The sequence below is a fragment of the Quercus robur genome, chromosome 11, assembly GCF_932294415.1.
Source record: "Quercus robur chromosome 11, dhQueRobu3.1, whole genome shotgun sequence".
NCBI classification, from domain to species: domain Eukaryota; kingdom Viridiplantae; phylum Streptophyta; class Magnoliopsida; order Fagales; family Fagaceae; genus Quercus; species Quercus robur.
In genome coordinates, this window is record NC_065544.1 from 28094705 (window position 1) to 28116983 (window position 22279).

The 22279-nt window shown below is 31.7% G+C and overlaps 1 protein-coding gene across 2 annotated transcripts; it reads right to left on the minus strand.

Moving 5' to 3' along the window:
- Positions 1 to 1851: 1851 nt before the first annotated feature.
- LOC126705856 (probable sphingolipid transporter spinster homolog 2) lies at positions 1852 to 14250 on the minus strand. Of its 2 annotated transcripts, none has more exons than XM_050405079.1 (16): positions 13925 to 14250; positions 12770 to 12901; positions 12209 to 12310; positions 10064 to 10168; positions 9386 to 9461; positions 8228 to 8302; positions 7886 to 7988; positions 7629 to 7688; positions 6557 to 6629; positions 6316 to 6413; positions 6042 to 6118; positions 5740 to 5853; positions 5172 to 5291; positions 3492 to 3620; positions 2669 to 2747; positions 1852 to 2111 (listed from the first exon to the last, which is right to left on the minus strand). In XM_050405079.1, exons 1-16 carry the CDS (start codon positions 14044 to 14046, stop codon positions 1996 to 1998), a joined length of 1581 nt encoding a protein of 526 aa, XP_050261036.1. In that variant the 5' UTR covers positions 14047 to 14250; the 3' UTR covers positions 1852 to 1995. The 2 variants fall into 2 exon arrangements, with proteins under 2 accessions (XP_050261036.1, XP_050261035.1); XM_050405078.1 differs by having other exon boundaries at positions 6557 to 6635; positions 13925 to 14249.
- Positions 14251 to 22279: the final 8029 nt, after the last annotated feature.

Here is a 22279-nt window from a genome sequence, read left to right on the forward strand (position 1 = left end):
ATTTGGGGGTCTAAGGCAAAAAATGAATTGAGGTCTTTTACATATTTAAATATGAATTTTTTTTAAACAATTTAAATATTACTTAAATTTTATTTTCTTATTTTAGATGCAAAATTACTAATTAACATTAACCACAAAGAATATTTTTTGAGAAAATCTATAGACAAAAAATTTGACAATTTATCATACCTATTAATATGGTAGGTTAATAGTGGTAAGTAAAAATGTGATATTAATGGTGAACTTAAATGAGAACTAGTAAAAGTTTGTCAACTAAGTTGTTCTAAAAAATGAAAACTAGTAAAAAAATTTATTTTTATTTTTTAGAAGTACTACATTTACAACATTTTCACTACAAATCCTAAGTATTTGTTACTAGATCTAATTTGAACCAACCACTGAATTACTTTTTTTTTTTTACCACTAATAACAACTAGTAACAACCTACCCCTTAAGATTTATTGTGAAAAAATTGTGAAAAATATTATGAACATGACATTTTTTTTTTGATAAAAAAATTATTTTATTAACAATGAAAGAAAATAATCGGTTAAAATTAGGGAGCCTTAAGCAAGTGCTCTTTTGCTTATACTGTAGAGCTAGCCCAGACTAGAAGGTACCTGTTGAGCACTACAAGGTTTTTAGCCTCATTCAATTGAATCACTACCACCCATGGTTGTCAAAATCGTGATCTGGATCGTAGGATCGCACGATTTTACAATCCCACATCACTAAAGCGTTTAGTTATGTCAATCTAAGTAAATGTTTTTTAATTTCTAATTCACTTGTAATCAAAATGAAAGAATGCTTTATCATTTCTAAATGAAAAATTTGACGTTGGCTTTGTTGTCTTTTAAACTATAATATTGTTAAATTTGTTTGATCAATATACAAATTTGTGTTTTAATATTACTAAAATATTTTTTATATATAATTTTATCAGTTATGCTTGTATTTGTATATTGATTGATTAATTTTTTTAGCATGCTCTTTAATTGTTGCTGAGTGGTATAACTTGAATAGTTGAGTGTGAAATTATATCTTGATGTCTTTTACAACTCTAGTATACAAATATATAATGTCTACATATATGATGAAATAGATAATGATAATTAGGAATTTAGGACAGTGGTTATAAGAATCTTAGAATGAGAATAATTAAATATTCGCTTCACCTTAATATTCATCTTACTTTTGGATTCATATTGTAATTAGCTAGTTTCCATTTACTAACTTATTTTGAATTTCAAACTTGAAACTTAGAATTTAGAAAGTATTTTCCATATGTTTTGATAAATATTTTTGTATTTGGTTACAAATTAAACATTTATTGAACTTTTTAGATACATTGGGTCAAATCTTAAATATATTTGTTTCGTTAGTATAGACTTAGCGATGTATGATATACAAATTACATCATATAATGCAAATCTAAATTTTTTTTATGGATGAATTTGTAATTTACGTAATTATTCAACATACAAAGTCATTATCAATGTGTTTTTTACTTTAAATCTAAAAATATGTAAGATCTTACGATTCACAAAATGATTCTACGATCTACGATCCCATCTACCTTCAACGATCCTACGTAGAATCTCGATTTTGACAACCTTGCCACCACCACAATTATGCCTATCGAAGTGATATTTTTTCTTCTTTTATTTTTTAAAAATACATTGACCGTTAGTTTTTAACTCCAAAACCACTAGAATTCAGGTCAAATGATTTCCGCACAAGTTGACCTGAAAACTGTAATGTGCATGAGTTCTGCAATGTGCACAAATTGTCAATTTTCTTTAATGCCAGGGTTCAGCCTTATGAGTTATAAGTGATTAGTAATGAAAAATATTTAAGCAAATCAACTTGCATGTGATTAAATGCAAAACATTATTTACATAAAAGAAAGATATCATCAACCAAAAGTCCATCCTAACTGAAGGAAAAAAAAAAAAAAAAAAAAAAAAAAGAAAAAGAAAAAAAAAAGGAAAAAGCTTAAGATTGAGCTGAAGATTCTTTTCTCTCTGCTGTCTTACTTTCAAGCAATGGTGTTCTGTTGACTTCATGCTCACGTTCTTCATTAAATCTATCCACGCTGTTTAGAAATACTCCTGTAGTAGTACATATTGGTTACATAATTTCATGGGATCCGAAAAGTTTGGCGTTATTTGTCTATGTAATTATGATAATTACTATCAAATTCGGGTAGATAAGCTAACTTTTGAATGACTAACAACCGATCAAAGGCTTTGGTATTCGGGTAGAGAAGCTGACTTTGAATGACTAACAACCGATCAAAGGCTTTGGTAATTGGTATGTGTGCGTGTGTTTCTGTTTGTGTGCTTCTTGTTTGAGGAGAATGGTGGCATGTAGTAAACGGTCACTATTCTGAGTTTGGTATGCAAGGACCCTTTCTATAGAAGCATAAAACAGAACAAACACCCACAAATTATTCTTATTCATGCAAATGTTCGGAACTCTTTCCTAGTAACCTATAGTTCGTCACGTACAACATCAGCCTAGCCCGTCCACTATTTACTTGTGGAATTTACTGCAACATCATTGCCCTCACTAAAATGCTGTCTACTAAATGAATTGTCAACTTGAATTCTTCTTTGTAGGAAAAGGAAGAAAATAGAGAAGGGGAGAATAACTAACAAGAACTTACCAATGAACCAAATCCCAGCTGCTGGGAACAAAATCGATGTTAGAATAAGAGCAGTCTCCCTCCAGTTGTGAATATGATCCTGCATGATTATTACAAAGTAAGGCCAGTAAAATGACAGTCTACTATCAGGACTTCAATATCATAAGACCTTGATAAAGTGAACTCTACCAGGAAGAATGCAGTAAGCAAATAACATTTAAGGAGAATATGTAACACAATCACTGTTTGAATGACAACGGAACACCGAAACTTTAAAAGGAAATTCCCTGTTGTGTTTAAAATTTTATGATAATTATGATAAATGCAGCCTTTAAACTATTTGGGCATGAGACTCAAAAAGTTGACAATCCATTCTCAGTGGACACCAGAAATTGTCCAGTATGATTGTTGTGGCAAATTTGGAACAAGAGGACAGAACCTGCGAAATTGGAATCTAATTTTGTAGGTCTTTTTTTAACTGAGTGTCCTTGGACTGTGATAGACCATTAAATATGGGTGATTTCATAGAATCATTGTATTCTTGAATTAGTAGGGTAATTTTGTCACTAATGTAATCTATAAAAACACATAATTGGCTATTATCCAGACTGGACTCTAAACTGCTAGTATTTAGTTGATTATCCTTTTGGCTGTATTTTCCTAATTTGTAATTGAAAATAACACTTCTAGATTGACCAGAAAACTAAAAATAGACTACAACACTCTGAACTGGCATCAGTAATATCCACACTTGAAACCAGTAAAAGGGAAATTGTGAGTCCCTAGGGTCTCAACAAAATACCAATCTCCAAAATTTTCATAGGCACAATCAAAGAAGGCAAACCTGGAGAACTCCAACAAGAGGTGAGGATGGAACATCTCCAAAGAGGTGAGTTGCAACAGTACACATAGCCATTGACAGTGGCCTCAAACTTGGATTCACACAATGGAGACATACAAAGTTTACGGGTCCCTGCAAAAGGAAAGATAGTGTTCCTGTAGAGTGAGCATTCGGAATTCCTGGTTTATTCTTTTTTCCTTCTTTTTTTGGTGCCAAAAAGTTGTATACAATAAGGCCTTTCAGCTTGTATACAAAGAGATATAATGAAAATTTCTTCTAAATCAGATGTAATTTCAAATTTAATACTTCCAAACCAAATCAATTTGTCTGGACAAATATCACTAAGTTACCGATATAGGTTAATTTTTCAAGGGAAAAAAAAAAAAATCGCTCACCATAGGTATGACAGGAAATGTCAAAAAAAAATTAAAAACAGAAAACCTATAAATCCCTCAAAACTCAAAAGTAAATTAACGTTGATGCAAAATATATGGTATATCCTAACTGTCATAGCATATGCCCTCAACTCTAGGTCAAATTTTTAGCAGCTTCACCTGGAACTATGATCAAATAAGTTGTACTTTGATCATGGGATTAGAGAAATCAGATGAAAGGTTATGTTGAGGAAAGTTACATATGGGTTGACCCCCAAACAATATATAATATAGCCAGAGAGTATCAGAGTACTCTGATTCTAGATTAGGTGAATCAGAAGGGAGTGACGTTACAATTTGCCATTTTTAGTTTAGTATTCTAGGTATATCAAGAGGGAGTGGCGTTACATTGACCGTTTAAGTTAAGGAAATTTTTCTTATAGGTTGGCAAAAGGAGAAAAGACTAGATGAATGTTATGGCACCATGTGGATGTTCAATTTCACTCTTAGAGCATATTAACTCTTCTTGTAATTATTTTATGAGAAACCTCTTATGTTACCACTTACAATGATGCATCACAACCATGAAGTGAAAAGTTATAACTTATTTATGACAAAGACTTGCTTGATGTAGTGTATATACTGAAGATAATTCAACTGAACAGCAGCTACATTTTCTTTGTCTTTTATCTTTTCCTTTTCCACCTTTTGATTCATAGATTTTTTTTTTTTTTTTTTTTTTTTTTTTTTTTTTTGTGCATTAGATTTTCTTATCCATCCATCTCATAAAGGACAGAGAAGAGGAAGTGAGGAGTTGGGGAGGCCACCTATTTCAGTGAAGTCCAAAAAGGACAAACAAATTACCTAAGCAGCAATTTAGAAAACAATTGTTGGCAACGTTGAGCATTGAGGATGATTAAATCAAACTTACATGTACCAAAGAAGCATGACACACCCATCATTACAATCTCCTTTTGCAGGATAATGTGCATCAACATTGAACAATTTCAGATAGACTAAAGCTCCATAATCTAAATTACCAATTAACAGCAGGCACAGGTGAAGCATATTACATAAGATCACAAACAAATACATAAGTTTGTTGAAGGTTTAGCTTAGGAACTACATGCTCAAGAACTCAGCTAAAGGTTCAATATTAAATGTAAATTACAAGCAGATCATGTAGTCTGAATGTTCATAAGATGCATTTAATTTTACTTCCTAATCAGTGACAATAAAATAGCAGCATAGCCCAATTTCAATGGCGCAACCAAACAATAACAAATCTATTTTGCATCAAGGAAAATACCTGAGTGGCAAAGACGAGAAATTCACCGATTGCAAAAAAAGCTAGGAAAAGATACATGCTCTTGAAACAAAAGGCACCGAAGCAAAACGCCGCTCCAAGAAATGTTGTCACTGAAAGAAGCTGAAAAAAGGTCCAAGGTAAGTGGCAAAGGCAAGGTGAAATTTTTTTGGCATGATGATTGTACATAAAGACTAGCAATATTTGAATTCTAGAAGGCCATCCTGGAGGTTTTCTTAATTCCCAAAAGTTATATCTGTACAGTAAGTGATATAGTATTACATCCAGTCAGACTTCACTGGATCAGACTTGAAAATATACTAACAAAAAAAGAAATAAGAAGTGACATAAATCTTATTTCAAGACAAGCCAATTAAATTCACAGCATGCTCAACTGTTATAAGCTTCTGTACTATGCAAGTAAAATTTCCTCATGAAAAATATTTGATTATGTCACTCTTCTATGCCTGACAGTGACAGCCTAACAAGAAGAAAATAATGCGCTAATCTTTAAGAAAAGTATCAAGGAAGGTAATCCTAGATCATTTTCTCTAAACTCAACAAAACCTACCTTAAAAGCATTTGGAATGGTGTTAGTCATAAAATCAAGAACAAAGCCTCCAGTAATCGTGCCCAATATTCCACAAACAACTGTAATCCCTCCAAATATCATATCTGCATTGCTCTGCAAAAATTCACCATTATATCCAGTGCATCAAGACCATCAAATTGTATCTTGGTACTATATTGTTTATAATTAAAAAGTATATCTTATTTATACCAATCATGTGAAGAAAAATGAAAGTAGCATTAAACAAGGTTGTATTGAATGATCTAAAATTAATGACATCAGATCAAGGTGCAAGAGCTTACCATGTTATATATATTTTTACCAGCCTTAGGCCCCCAATATGAGTATGCTCCTATGACGAAATTGTATGCTACGTAACCTAAGGGTCATTCGGTGTCAAGAGAATTAGTATTTAAGGAGTGAGGAAAACAACATGTTTAATGTATCAGTAGGTTCGAAAGATCCCAAAAGAAAATGATGACTTACAAGGATGAATAAAATTTCAGGACAAAACACTGAATTGAAAGAATGTAGCTACATATGCAAGAAGGTAGGTAAAGCAGGTGAGAAAAATACCTAGAACATTAGTGACATACACCTTATCAAGCATGAGCACTTTCATGTCTTTCATAAATCTTACAAATTGATTTGAAGTTTTAATTGCACCTTTCACTCTGCCATAAAATAAGATCCAAGAAAAAAAATCAAAATATATTCACATATATAGGCAGGTGCCGTACACACTTTACAGGTAGTATATTAATCACGTTCAAAAATTAATAACACATCTAATAAGCTGAAGGATGAGGCTCCTCACTTGGCAGGTTTATACAACTTATCTCCAAAATCTTCTTTTGTAGATGCTGCTCCACCATTGCCAATTTCAACCTCTGTATCTATGCATTGAGAATCAAAATTTAATTATTACAGCTGATAAAGAGAACTACCCTTATAAGAAACTAATTAACAGAGCAGATAACTGATCTAATTGTGTATAAGATAGATTATCAATAATTTTAATTAGAAAAGAACCAAGGACTAAGGGTCCGTTTGGATACCGCTTATTTTGCTGAAAACTGAAAACTGAAAACACTGTAGCAAAATAATTTTTAAATGTGTGAATAGTGCCATAGGACCCATCTTTAATGAAATTTTTGTTGAAAAAAGAGATTTGTGAGTCCCGTGAACAGTGCATGGGACCCACTGGAAAAGCACTTTGCAGCTGAAACGCGCTTCTCCCCCCCCCCCCCCCCCCCTTCCACAGAAAAAAAGGAACGCAAGACACAGACGCTGGGCTGTAGAAGCAATCCAAACGTGTACTAAGTAAAGGAATGACATGAAAACATCAAAATTTAAATCTCTCTTAAAAATAAAATAAATAAAAAAATTTAAAAAAAAAACATATTTTATGCCCTTCCGAATCTAAAAGTAGTTTATCATGGTTGAACTTTGCTATGCTAAGTGGTGTAAGTAGCTTAATACACCAAATCATTCCTTTTCAAATCCAGAACATGGAATCCATAAATCAACCAGCTGACTTCAAAAGAAATCTGGATTTCCTTACCAGTGAAGCAATCCTTTCTTATGGTGAAGGTGAGATTCAGACTAGCATAAATTTCATCATAAAAATTCTTTAATTACAAATTGTTCTTGAAGCTTAAGGTATCATGATAATCAGTAAAATCCTAAATTAAGACATTTTATGCAACTATGATCACATTAAAACCTTGATGTTAATCATTGATGCATGCTCCATATATACTGTACAGTTGGAATATTATCAGTGGTAAGATGTTCTGCATCTAGTGAATGAAGCATATTACGGAAACGTAAAATATTAAAGCAGACAGTACATAATTCCAATTTGTTAAAATCATAATATGCAGTACCTTCTGAGGCAGCTGTCTCTACTTGTGTAAGTGTTTTTTTAGATTCAGCTGGAGCAAAGCCTGTATCACAAATTGCTTAGAATCACAAAGAAAATGCTGGCAGGATGACAGGTAAATGCATAAAGAACATGCAACTTTTGCCAATAAGCTCTAGCTCAACTGGCAACTTCTCCCCTTGCAAGCACTAGGTGGAGGGTGTGGTCATGAATTCAAAATCCACTAGGTGCATATCAACCAAAAAATTAAAGAACATGCACCTTTCAACTGAAGAGGCTTCATAATAAAGCCTAGAACAACAAAAGGAAACATCAAAATTGCCTCTCCCCAGAAGGCATAACGCCAATTGAAATGATCTCCGACCTATATTTAAAAAGAGGAATTATAGGGTCAATCTGATAACATTGGGGCAAGCAATATAAAGTTATTAGGAACGAGTGAGAGATGGAAATCAGAACATAAATTATAGCAGTAGCTGGAAAATGGTCACAAATGCATACAAAGTTATTACAATTTTACAATTACATATTAATTGAGATCATATGTGAGTGAACGTGACCACATGGACCTCAGTCATATAGCAATTGAGTAAACAGACTTACCAATCCTCCATAAATATAGCCAATTGCATATCCAGTTGGTATACACATGTAAAATATTCCAAGCCACGCCGTTTTCTGAAACAAAAACAGGCTATAAGACAGGTTTCAAGAAGATCAAAAGTAAAACACAACAGAATTATTACACCAAATAGAAGATTCATTGCTAAGGGAAAAAGGACACAAACAATTGGTCAAGCCTGAGAATATATCCAAAAGCTAGTGACTTTTGATAAAGTGAGTTTACAAGAAACATTACCATTTCCATAGATTAAAGAATAATACATTACTAGATCTACATTAAAAAGAGGATATAGAAGCCCTCTTAAGTAATATTAAATGGCAGCCCCAAATTCCACCAAAACATCTAACTCCCGTGGCAGACCTAATCATCTGCAAGCACTCCACTCTAAAGGAGAAGGGAATCTTAGAGATCCCCTGAAGTAAATGAGAATAACCAAGGGCCTAACTTGCTATTTCTAGCCCCTAACAATAATATTCTTGTCTTCTTTTGATGACAACATTTTTGTTTTGTCTGATTATTCCTCTGGTGTCAAAATAAAGCATCCAGATATAAGAATCTTTCCCTAAACATTAAAAAAGGGAAAGAAAAAGTTCTTATAATTCGGTCATGTCTAGATCCCACTGGCTTCTACAAGACCTATGAAAGCAAAAACATTGGTGATTTAAGCACAAAGAGAAGACTTCCTATCCCATCCACATTCCAAGCTCATAATCAGAATTGACAACTCTTAACAAACATTTAAATATTTAGCACATCAAAGTCTAGACTGAAAGTGGCCAATGAGCTCTGGTTCAAATGGTACTTCTTCCAAGAATGGGTGAAGGGTGTAGTCATGGGTTCAAAACCCAATGGGTGCATGCATAACTTACTAATAAATGAAAAGGTCCAAACTGAAAGAGCAGCAAAATTTCAGGTGGTAGATAAAATATAACATGATCAAACCAAAGATGCTAAAGGGAACTAGAGAACATGAAATTTTTAGAACGCTTGCACACGGTGCTTTGACCTTGATATGCCATAGAATAATTTCATCCAAACATTTGAGGAACTTAATTAGTACAGTAGACAGCAGACACAGCACACATCATACAAATTCAAAATTCCAAGCATAGACAAAAGAGAGTGAAAAAAGGAACCTGAGCAGCTGGGGCATTATCATCAATGAAGGGGGCTGCAAGACTTATAAATGATGCCTCACCAACACCAACTAGCCTACAAAAAAAAAAAAAAAAAAAGCATTACAGTGACTCATAAACTATATTAATTCATGTGTTACAAAACCTTACTACTTAAGTAACCAAAGAACTACAAGGAAAAAAATATATAAGATGAGTTGAAACACACACATGCACACGCACAAACACAGACATATGAATGTGTTCAATAGCTGGGGCATGATTATCAATAACTGACAATCATTGATGCTGTAACACTTATAAATGAAGTAGGGATGGCAAAATGTCCCCACTCAGTCCTGACTCCTGAGCCAACCAACACTGCCCCATCCTGTGTGGGTTTTCCCCACCCTGACAGGGAATGGCCAGGGGCAGATTTTTCCTATCCCTCCACCCTGCCCCACCCTGAAGTGTGTGTCTAAATATAGAATAAAATATAATTTCCTCATCAACAACAACTAGCTTCCCCCCCCAAAAAAAAAAAAAGCAACTCATAAAACCATATCAATTCACACATCACAGTATCCCTAACTACTTATGTAACCAAAGAACTACAAGGAAAATATATAAGATGAATTGAAAGAAAAGCACATGCACACACACAAAAACATGTACATAGCCTATGAGTAAGCAACTTACATGCGAGCGATTGTAATGGACCAGAAATTCCATGAAGCAGCGGAACCAATTACACCAATAGTCCAAACTGAAAGTCCCACTCCAATAAGCCGAAATGGATTGACACTGCAAAATATCATTAAAAAAAAATTAAGCACTCATACAGAAATAAATTAATGAGGGCGGCCAGAAATCAAACCTTTGGAAGATAAAAACAAACTTAGAGCTGAAAAAATAAAAAAGCTTTCTCTCTCTTAAATCATTATAGATAAATGTGACAAAGCTATGAAGTAGTAACTAGGAAGCATTGAGACTTCAAACTAGTAACCATATCTGTTTCAGACATGAATCTGATATGGATGCTCTCGAATACAGCAAGATACTTCTTTAACTTTTTTATTTTTCTCTTCCTCTCACTCACTCACTTTCTCTCTTCGAAATCAATAGCTCTTTGGTTGGCTTTATTTTGTTGTTTTTATAAGTAAAAATGTTATTGAATTAGGAAAAGAGGTTGACACACAGGATGTGTACAGTCCCATTTCAAATACAAATCACAGAGAGAAGAAACTGAAAAATCAACAAAAGACATCAAAGGAATGCCACCTTGTGTACTCATCTGATCATACAAGAACTGCAAAATATGCTCTTTGATTACAAAGGTAGGACAGTCAACTCCATCAAACACCCTCTTGTTCCTTTCATACCACAAAATTCCACATGATGCAAAGAGGCATGGCTCTCCATACATTTTTAAAGCCTTTAAGCGTTTGTTGTTTATCTTTTAAACTAAAAATTAGCATAATATCTATTTAAAAATATTTATTTACAAATTATTAGAATATTGGTTAAGTGAATAAATTCACCATTTCCCATCAGCTTAAGCTTTTATGATTAGTGGTAGTTTAACGCATATTAATAAATTAAAATATCCATGCCACATCGTATTCTAAATTTTCAAGAATTGACAAATAGTTGTCCATTTATATCGTATATGTATCCCATATACGTATCAATAACCACAAAACCAAAAGGAATCTCAATTGATTGCATGAAAGTTTGAACTTACAATCCAGGTCCCGTAAACTTAAATGAATTTATACTGCATGTAATACAAAATCTGAGGAGATGCCAAAAAACAAAAAACTTCTTCTCTTTCTTCAACCATAGTAGATTAACATGGCAAAGCACAATGTAGAATAGTAAAAATGAATTCCACAACAAGTTCAAAAAAATTTCTGCCTCAATTATATATTCAGACTTGTCAATTTCAAGGATTCAAATGTGAAGAGGGATGAACAGGAACCTAGGCATAAAAACATAAATTTCCTTATATTCATGTTTAAAGCCTCTTTCCAATTTTGAAAAATTATTTTTATGCATAAGAACTTATTATAAGCATCATTGGATGAACTACAATTTTTATGGGTAAGTATCAAGGCAATAAGATCCTTCCCTGCACCAAAAGTTTAATGTATTTTAATAATATCTGTGCAAGTAGCATGATGATAATGAATGCCACAATCTCTCATGATCAAATTCCACATAAATTAGTATTCTATCACGTTGACCCCAAGGCTCCTCTATCAAATGGCAAAGCTAGATAATAGGAGTACTGCCAACACCAAATGGTTGAATTACATTGACAGAAATGATTATGGAGATGAAACTGGGAATATGTTTTTCTAAAAATTGTGTTCTTAGGAACTCAAGACTTTCCACAAATTTAAAACTTCACCACAAACTTCCTGTATAACAGATTTTGCAAACAGTTTCATGAATAGTCAGATCATTTAATCTATATGGCATATTTGGTATTTGCATATTAATGATAAGATCTTCTCTTGGTAATGTTTGGTAAACTTAAAAGAAAGCATTGGACAAGATAAATTGATGATAAAGAGAATAGCATAAAAGTGGAACACAAAACATAGATTTTAATTGGCAGCCATGGCAAATAAGAAAGATGCATGGAAATATGGAATCAATTCTTATATGCACCTTATAATCAGCAAAGTACCCCCCCCCCCCCCTTTCTCCAAAATGGAGGTATATTTTTCATTTATTATTGAATTCTGTTTCTTATCTTGAGTCTTTTTCCCCCCTTTACCCTTCAATAAACTATAGCAGGATAGGTTGGTGATCAATGCAAAACAAGATGGTTATTACCTCTTTGCTAGTGTTGCAAATATGGGAGAAGCCACAAGAAGTCCAACCATAAAAGCTGATGATATAACTCCATCTTCAAAATTGCTCAAGTTGAACTGCCCCCTGCATACAATAAGGAATTGAAATTAAGTCCAGGAAATTTAAGCTTCTTGAAAAAGTAAATGTCCCATAATTTTAGTGCTCAAGCAAATGTCCCACGAATGAGCATAAAAAGTGGATACAACACTCGGGGACAGTCGCATCCACCCACCTAACCACATCCAAATAGATACACATGACCTCAATCAGTTAGTCCCACCGCAAGTGAACATTAGTTTTACACCACATGAATGTAGTATGTATGTACACAAATATGACTAGAGAAGAAGTGAAGTAACAAATAGTATTCTCAGCCCCCCGCCCCCCATAAAAAAAAAAAAATAATAAATAAATAAAAAATAAAAATAAAAAAATAAAAAGATAAGAAGAAAGGGAAAATGAAATAGAATAAAGGTATGTCAAATGCTAGGGAGGAAAGCTCAGTTTCACAGGTTCAAATGAAAAGACCCAAGTTAATCTTACTGTATTCCGGTACCAGGTGTGCATGAACCACTTTTGTTGCAAGTTCTTTCGCTACCATTCACACCATTACTTGCTATTGCTCCGCGATCCAAGTAATTTATCAAGTTAATCACACAAAAGATAAAAAGTAACCTGCAAAAATGACATAAACAAGTCTATTACATTGTGCGATGAACAACATGAAATAAGGACCATAAAGTTTGAAACTTCAAGAGATTTTCAACCCAAACTCAGAGTTAAATAAAACAAGTAATAGGCATAGACTCAGACACAAAATCAAGAAGGTCGTGTAACTTTCCTTTTTTTTTTGGGGGGGGAGATAGCAAGCCAGGGTTACACACATGCCAAATTTTTATTTGATTGTCTAAATCACCCTGCCTTTCAATATCAAAAACATAACAGCTGTCATTTTGCCACTTACACCTAAGCATCCACAGCCAAGCTACTTGGGCTGATGAATTAGAAATTAAGTAAACAAGAAGTATCATTTTCCTTTAAATCATTAAATGTTCCGTTCGTAATCTACCGGAACTTTTTATCAGAATCAATAATGAATATTCAGAACACTCTATCATCCTGAAAATGGGACTTCAAAAACCTTAAGAAAATTATCTTTAGTAAAGAATCAAATCAACATGTGTTCCAACCCATCCATGTCTATGGTAGAAAAGATGCAAAGAAAACAAGCATAGGCAAATGTGCAATGAGATATCAAATCGTAGCCAAAATTTTTGTATTTTAATCGATTCCCGGTGACCAATTTGATCACAGAAGAGTCTGAATTTTAATATCAACCCTATAGCATCTGTGTTTCTAAAGTACTCCATATATAAGAAATTTCTAACTGACCCAACTTACTGGATTGGACGAACTTTCTATTCCCTTCAAGGAATATTAAACATTAAAACATACAAAAATCCAGCAACATCACACTTCCAAAGTTCAAAATTTGAAAATTCTGCACATTGACATTGGCTTCCAGAAACACTAATACAATTGAACCAAACTGACCCAAATGAGCAAATTTTCTCTATTTTCTAAACAACCAATACACAAAGAAAACCCACAACTCTCAATATCAAGAACCCAAAAAAGGTCTCTCTCTCCAAAAAAAAAAAAAAACAAATTAACACCCACAAAAGCACAAGAAAGTACCTCTTGGGTGTGAACCATGAAGGAGTAGGAGCAGTTTTAGGAGGTTCCAAAACCATGCCTTTCTCATCAGCCCAAGGCTTAGATTCCTTTGCAATTGTTTGTTCTTCTTTCTCCATTGCCATCAAACAATGAAAGAAAGAAGAATTTTACAGTGAACGATTTAAACTTTGATTTTATGAATAGTAGTTTTTGGTTGGTAAAGGTGGAATGGAAAAAAAGATTTAGTCTTGAAAGGTGTTTAGCGTCAGCTAACAGCTTCTTCTTGCTGTCAAATGATTGGGAGTGTGTTTATACTTTATATAGAAAAGGGTGTCGTTGTGGGTTGGAAATTGGTGTCTTTGAATTTATCGTTCGATTTAAATAAGGAGTCCGAGGAAAAGAAGGGATTTTTTTTTTTTTTTGAAGTACTTATTAGTTGTATATCCCAAAACAAACACTAATTCAAGACGGAATATCCTATAAGTTTGTTTAGATATTTTTGGAATTTTTTTCTTCAATGCTCAAAAGTTATTAAATTTGGTTTAAATTTTAAAATATCATCAATGCCTTGTTATATTATTATATCACTACTACAACACAAGCCCTGGCCAAATAATACTATTAGCTTTTATAAAAATAAAAAATAAAAAATAAAAATATTAGCTTAAGGGGTTCCAAAAAAAAAAAAAAAATCTAGAGTAAAAGTAAATATGGTACCTTATTTGTAGTATATTAGATACAATACCTTATTTGTAGTTCATTAGATTTCTAATTAAGTTCAAATACTTGGTTAAATTGATTAATAAAATACAAATATGTTCCTTTTTTAAGGACAATTAAATTCAATTTATCTAAATATTTGAATTTAATTAAGAAACATGACTGTAACTAAATTCAACTCATTAATTTGAAAAAAATAATTGTGAAAATTGTGTACCTAACCTTATCCGAACTCAAAACAATCTCAGTTTTCTTAAAAATAAAAATATAAAAAATATATATATATAAAAAATTAAAAAAAGAAAAGAAAAGAGAAGCAATCTCAGTTCATAAGTGGTTTACGACTTTACGTTGGTTCCAATTTTTATTAGACCATGATTTTAGGAGATCTTATCTCCTGGCTATAATAAAGATATCAATATCTCATAATATAGATTATCAAAAAGATATCTCATGATATAATATAAATTGTGGGAGACGGAAAAAAAAAAAAAAAAAAAATTTAGTGATGAATATTCCTCGAGATTATTGAAATGATCCTTTAGCTTAGCCAATAAAGAATTCGTAACTAATCATCTCAAAAAAAAAAAAAAAAAAAAAAAATCGTAACTAGTGTTTGTTTGTTTGTATAACTTGGGAATTGGCAAATTGGACTTTAAATCAAAAGTATGTATAACTTGTGTTTGTTTGTTTTTTGAGCTTCTATATTAAATTTGGGGAATGCTAACAAATGTCCTTAAGGTATTGACTAATAATCAATTTAAAGAAATTTTTTATGGAAAAAGAAAAAGAAAATAATTATGTGATGTTTGGTACAGGAGAATCCACGTTACTCCTAGTATCCAGATTCTTAGGAATTTGAATGCCTAAGAATGTAGCTATTCTTATGTTTAGTTTCATTAAAAATCTTTTAAGATTTCTAGGAATGTGAAATGATAATGTTTGGTTTTTTTCTAGAAATCTTAAATGAATTATTTATTTTTCTCATTCTATCCTTGGATTTGAATGTGAACTACAACATGACTGTAACTAAATTTAACTCACTAATTTGAAAAAAATAATTGTGAAAATTGTGCACCCAACCTTATCCGAACTCAAAACAATCTCAGTTTTCTTAAAAAAAAAAAAAAATATATATATATATATATATATATAAAATAAAAAAAGAAAAAATAAAAAGAAAAAGAAAAAGAGAAGCAATCTCAGATCATAAGTGGTTTACGACTTTACGTTGGTTCCAATTTTTATTAGACCATCTGGCTATAATAAAGATATCAATATCTCATAATATAGATTATCAAAAAGATATCTCATGAAATAATATAAATTGTGGGAGACAGAGAAAAAAAAAAAAAAAGAATTTAGTGATGAATATTCCTCGAGATTATTGAAATGATCCTTTAGCTTAGCCAATAAAGAATTCGTAACTAATCATCTCAAAAAAAAAAAAAAAAAAATTGTAACTAGTGTTTGTTTGTTTGTTTGTATAACTTGGGAATTGGCAAATTGGACTTTAAATCAAAAGTATGTATAACTTGTGTTTGTTTGTTTTTTGAGCTTCTATATTAAGTTTGGGGAATGCTAATGAATGCCCTTAGGATATTGACTAATAATCAATTTAAAGAAATTTTTTATGGAAAAAAAAAATTATGTGATGTTTGGTTCAGGAGAATCCACGTTACTCCTGGCATCCAGATTCCTAGGAATCTGAATGCTTAGGAATGTAGCTATTCTTATGTTTAGTTTCATTAAAAATCTTTTAAGATTTCTAGGAATGTGAAATGATAATGTTTGGTTTATTTCTAGAAATCTTAAATGAATTATTTATTTTTCCCATTCTATCCTTGGATTTGAATGTGAACTACCAAGTCCTTTAAAAAAAAATCTTCCTTTAAATAAATAATGAAAAACAAAATATAAACTATTAATTATGACAAATTCATTAAAACTGAGGTCTAACATTTTAAAATAACAAGTATAATACAAAAATAAATATTTAAATTCTCAAATGCTTTATTCTTAATAATAATTTTTAAAAAAGTTTAATTCATAACAAAACAACCTGACAATGTTTAGGTCTATAACACGAGAAAAGATATTGATGAATTGTTTTATATTTTATCTTAATTGCTTAAATGATAAGGAAAAAAAGGTTAAAATTGTCAATTTATAAAAAATACAATTTCCTTTAAGTTTGGGAATCTGGATACCCACCTGTTTTAAAGGGAATTCACATTTCTACTGAGAGGGGTTTGAAGGGGAAATCCAAATTCTCTTGACATCTGAGTCCCTAGCGTGATTTGCAACCAAACATGAGAATTTTTAAACATTCCTAGGAATCCTAAAACATTACCTCATAGTAAACACCACATTAATGTTTTGACAAATTTTTTCATTTCTTATAAAAGTGGTATCAAAACTTTTCTAAAATAAATTGTTAACTAATGCCCTAAGAACACTCGTTTATAATAGTTGTTAACTAGTGCAATGCACCCAAAAAATTTCTGGAAAAAATATGTACAGCATGACTCAACTCCAATCATAACTTCTTTGCTCTGCGCTTGAGATTTCTGTTCCAATAGACATAGACATAGAACAATTGAAAGACTTAACACCTGCCAATATAAACAATCGATTAGTAGAAACAAACATATGATATAATCATGAATATGTAGTTTACTAAAATTCCAATAACACTCTTTTATTAAAAAAAAACATTTAAAGATAACTTTTTATTCACCTTTACATGAGATTGTAATTTTATGTGCCATTTTTTATTGGCATGTACCCAAGGATAGAAATTAAATTTCTTAGAGGAATATCTTAGCACGAATGAATTTCTCTTTTGTTGAAATAGTATCATAATATCTGGCATTTTTCATTAAGAGCAGGTCATTTCTATTCAATTTGAAAAGGTTACATGGAAAAGATCGAACCAATAACACATCAACATAAAAACAAATACGTAATAGTTAAATCAAGTTCTGCATTACTAACCTTTGTATGCATTTCCTCGTCGATTCCTATCGCATGTTTTCAAAGTTTTAGTTTTCATTTATAAATGTAGTTGAATTGATGAAATTAACTTAGGAAAAATTCAAACAATGGGAAATGTGCAATTCAGGGGATCTTAGGAATTGCTCACCATCATTGTGGGCTTTGGTTGAAAAGGCAAGAGTTGAAAATTCTTTAAAATTGTTTGATGGAAGGATAGATTGGTGAGTCACCAGCCCTAGAATTCATTCTAATTTCTCACTAGAGTAATGGAGTAACGTGTGTAAGGTGAAAACTGAATCTAAAATAGGAGTAGAATGGGATTATTTGGAATTGAAAAATGAGTAGAAAAGCAACTAAAAGTGGGGGAGATAGAGATATAAAAGTAGTAACTAATCGTAGGAGATTTTTTATTTATTTTATTTATTTATTTTTTATTTGGATCCTAGGAGATTTTGATTTAGTGGGAAGTTAGTGGGATGGTTGTGTATGGTGTTTGAAGAGTGGGAGTCAGTTATTCAAGAAGCAAATAGTCTGTAAAATGCTTTTTTAAATTTTCCTAAAATTTAGGAGTTTTTAAATTAGTAAATTTACATATATAATCTTATTATTTAAGTTTTACAAACTGGTAAATTTGAGGGTATTTTGGCTATCGAAATTGAGGAATCCAAACAGGGAAAGCCCCTTAAATAATAGTATAGATAATAGTATAGATGAAGGACAAAATTTAGGTATAGTACTTTAGGTTATGTTCATTAGGTTCCTCTATTAAGATTCAACCATGTGGCTATTAAACAAAAAAATATACTTTCATCCCATGAGAAAAAAATGACATGACAGAATTTTAAGAGGGGAACCTAAAGAACAATACCTAAGTACTGTACATAAGTCTTGCTCAAAAATGAATTACCCTAAAAAAAATGATACATTATATAACCTTGGAAATATTCTATAGGGAGGTCCAAATTTTGCAAAAAAAAGATCAAATATTCAGATGTTAAATATACTAAAAGCCAAGAAAATCAAATAGTTAGAACATTAAAAGCCTAGGAATTATTGAAATAAAACACAAAATATGTTAGTACACAATAGAGTTATAACTGGTTAAAGTTGCCAGATAGTTTCAAAATTTTGCAAAAAAATATTTAGATTTTAAAACTTCAAGAAGGCCAAAAAAAAAAAAATCCAAAGATTCAGTTCCTACAAATGTCTGAAACCAAAAAAAAAAAAAAAAAAAAATGATACTATATTTATCAGAACACATACTATACACAAACTATTGGATTATTGGATAAGCAGACCAATTCAAAGAATTAAATAAAGAGTAAATATATAGTTCTTTATCAAATTTGTATAATTGCTCTTCAATTAAACAGGACAATTAACTAAAACTAAAGCACATAAAGATGGTGATCGGTGACTTACTATTTATTTCAGGAGATAGTATAAGGGCGCTAGGAAAGCTTCACGTAGGGTCTAGCTATAGCAGACCAATTCAAAGAATTAAATAAAGAGTAAATATATAGTTCTTTATCAGATTTGTATAATTTTTCTTCAATTAAACATGACAATTAACTAAAACTAAAGCACATAAAGATGGTGATTGGTGACTTACTATTTGTTTCAAGAGATAGTATAAGGGTGCTAGGAAAGCTTCACGTAGGGTTTAGCTATAGTAGTGTGTTGCATTTGTTTTCTGTTTGAGAAATTTAGTTTAACGTAGGGTTTTTATAAGGAAGAGATGAGTCCTAACCTATTTATGTATGTATTGTGCGGCAGATTGCAATTTAATTAAAGAAATTAAAAAATAAAATAAATTGAAAAGGTGTGGAAAATTGTTTAAAAAAAAAATGATAATGATATGGCAAGTTCTAAAGAAGTTAATAAAAAGTCAAAGGTTTTGGTTATATAAATATATATATATATATATATATATATTGTGGGGATAAGCGAGCCGAGTAGGAGTATTAGGCCGTGTGCCATGCCCTAGGATACTTAGAAACCCGAGGATAGTCGTAGGGTTTATTAAGTTTGGGGATCAATCAGTCGAGGATGAGAAAGTATAACAACAAGCTGGTAGTAGTTCCCGAGGAGTCGAGCTTCCTTGGGAAAGCGTTGTGGAAGGTTGGAGCCCAGCCTTCCCTGGAATGCTATACAAGAGGTAATCCTTCTTTTTATAGATAAGTTTCAAGGAAAATAACCAACAATGAAAGAATAAATATTTGGGAAGAAGGTTGCTACCACCATATTAAATGTTCTGCACCTAACTAACTGACCGCATTTATGTGGAAATGATCCCTGAGCAAAGATATCTCAATTCACAGCTACTCACAAAGTTTCCAATAGGTTTCTGATGGGACAAGCACCTAAGAGGTCACCTATGTGATTAACAAGTGGAGGGCTAAGATTGAAAATAACAGGACTATATAAGGGAAAGGTCCCCATGAAAAAAAGGGGATGTAATCCGAAAAGGACAAACAAAAAAAAAAAAAAAAAAAAAAAATCCTGTACTTAGATAAACTTAAGTGAATATAAGAACACTTCATCCTTGGACTTAACCGAGGAGTGTTATTCCTTTTAAATTGTGTTTTCTTATCTTCCTAGCATGAATCCAATCTATTATTACCCATACTTGATTTGCTAAGTCTTTTACTTGTAAAATTCACTCTCTAACAAATATGTTGTTGTGGGTTTGTTGGGCCATCATCTATTTTTAGTGGGTTGGGAGTCTAATTCTAGTCCTTACATATATATATATATATATATATATATATATATAGGGATGTTAAGCCCAGCGATATATATGTCTATATTGGGCCGGAGGCCCAATTCGAGGGCATGAAGTAGTCCGAGGAGGGGCGAACCTAATCAAAGGAGTTCTTGTTAGTAAGTAAAGAGGTTAGTTTTGATCAATAGGTCCATGAGGATGGTCCGAGGATGAATCTCTCCTCAACTAGGCAAAGCCGAGGTCCAAAGTGGTGGTCTACCATCCATGGTAGCATTCCAGGAGATTCTATTGATATGGATAAGCATCACAGAAGCACATAATAGAGGAAAGTCCTAAAATATCTAAAGAGAAAGTTGCTACCACCACATTAAATGCTCTGCACCTAACCAACTGGCCACATTAATGTGGAAGTGATACATGAACAGTAATTTTCAGCCTTACAGCTACTATTAGGGATTTCAGAAAGGTGCTGATGGAACAAGGATTAAAGACTAGCAATCTGCCCTACATGTGGAGGGTAAAGAGATAAATCAAAAGGAAGACCTTGAAAATAAGGGATCGAGAAGTAGAGAGAATAACACTGTAGCAATCACATATATATATCTATATGGCTTTATTCAATAAATAAAAAAAAAAAAAAATTGTTGGGCTGAACCATGGGCACATGGGTACAAATTACCATCACTAATTCTGCTTTTAGCAGTAATCATGTCTTTAGACTTATTAATTCATAATTAAAATTAAGAAAAAGCTAACAGATACCCTAAGAACATTTGTTTAAGAAATAATTTTAGAAACTTTTAATGAAAAAAAAAAAGCAATTAATTTTTTAACGCCTTTTATATTTCCCATGAAAGTTTTATCAAAACTTTCCTAAAATTGTTTATTAAAAATTATCCTAAAAGTATCCGTTAACAGAACCCTAACACTTTTTTATAGAATGTTTGTTTGATCACAATCCTAATTTCTTAAATTATTTAAATAAAAATATTAAACAACAAATTGGCCCTAATCAAAATCTAATATTAATGTTAATTAAACCTCATTAACACTTGGTGTGAGTTACATCACTCAAAATTTTTATTAGATTAATATTTCAAAAATCCTCCACCGCACACCCTTGGTGGGATGGTCACTCTACAAGTATAAGTGCTTGTGGGGTGTGGGAGGCAAAGACTGGGGTTCAAGTCTCCATGAGAGAGTTTCACACACATACACACTTAGATTAGGCTATAGTGGAATTTTTATCTTGTATAAAATAAAAAATCCAACAATTTGATTACATGTTTTTTATGTTCTTCAACACGCATAAAGTTTCACACTAATTAGATGTTGTTTAGTATTTGATATGAAAACCAATTTTTATGCACAATTTTAAACACAAAAATTTGACATTTAAAAACTTGATCAATGACGTAGTTATTAATTTCAGATCATCTTGAAATTTTGCATGCATGTAGAGTATAAGAAGAAAATTTAATCCAACAATATGTTTGTTAAAAATTTCATCCAATAAGTAATAAAGCTTGGAGTTACATGTGCACACACGCACACACATATATATAAGTTTAGTGTTATACTCCTAAGCTAGTTCACAAATACATATTATTCATGAGCTTGGCTCATTTAATGGTGAAATTTAAATTTAGGCTTGAACTTGTTTTAGTTGTTAAATAAACGAAACTGAGCAATTTTTTTAAGCTAAGTTCAAGTTATTTGTAAACCTCTCAATTCATTATAAAAGTCCCAATTGTTGCATGATAAAGATGGTCCACTTCGTGCAACCACGATTTATACTAGAACCCAACTTTTTTCTTTTCTTTTTTTTAAATAAAAGTTGTATCACTGTTCCTATTTTTAATAGAAAAGTAGAAAATTGTTACAAAAATCTTATGGAAAAAATAGAAATAATATGTACACAATGTATGGTCATA

Bases quoted from the DNA above. Each gene is read 5' to 3' on its own strand.
- LOC126705856 (XM_050405078.1), bottom strand. From the start codon at position 14,046: ATGGCAATGGAGAAAGAAGAACAAACAATTGCAAAGGAATCTAAGCCT. The intron at 12,902-13,924 runs GTACTTTCTTGT...TCATTTTTGCAG, and splicing joins TCATGGTTCACACCCAAGAG to GTTACTTTTTATCTTTTGTG. The intron at 7,689-7,885 runs GTGCATGTTCTT...TTTGTGATACAG, and splicing joins GAAGCCTCTTCAGTTGAAAG to GCTTTGCTCCAGCTGAATCT.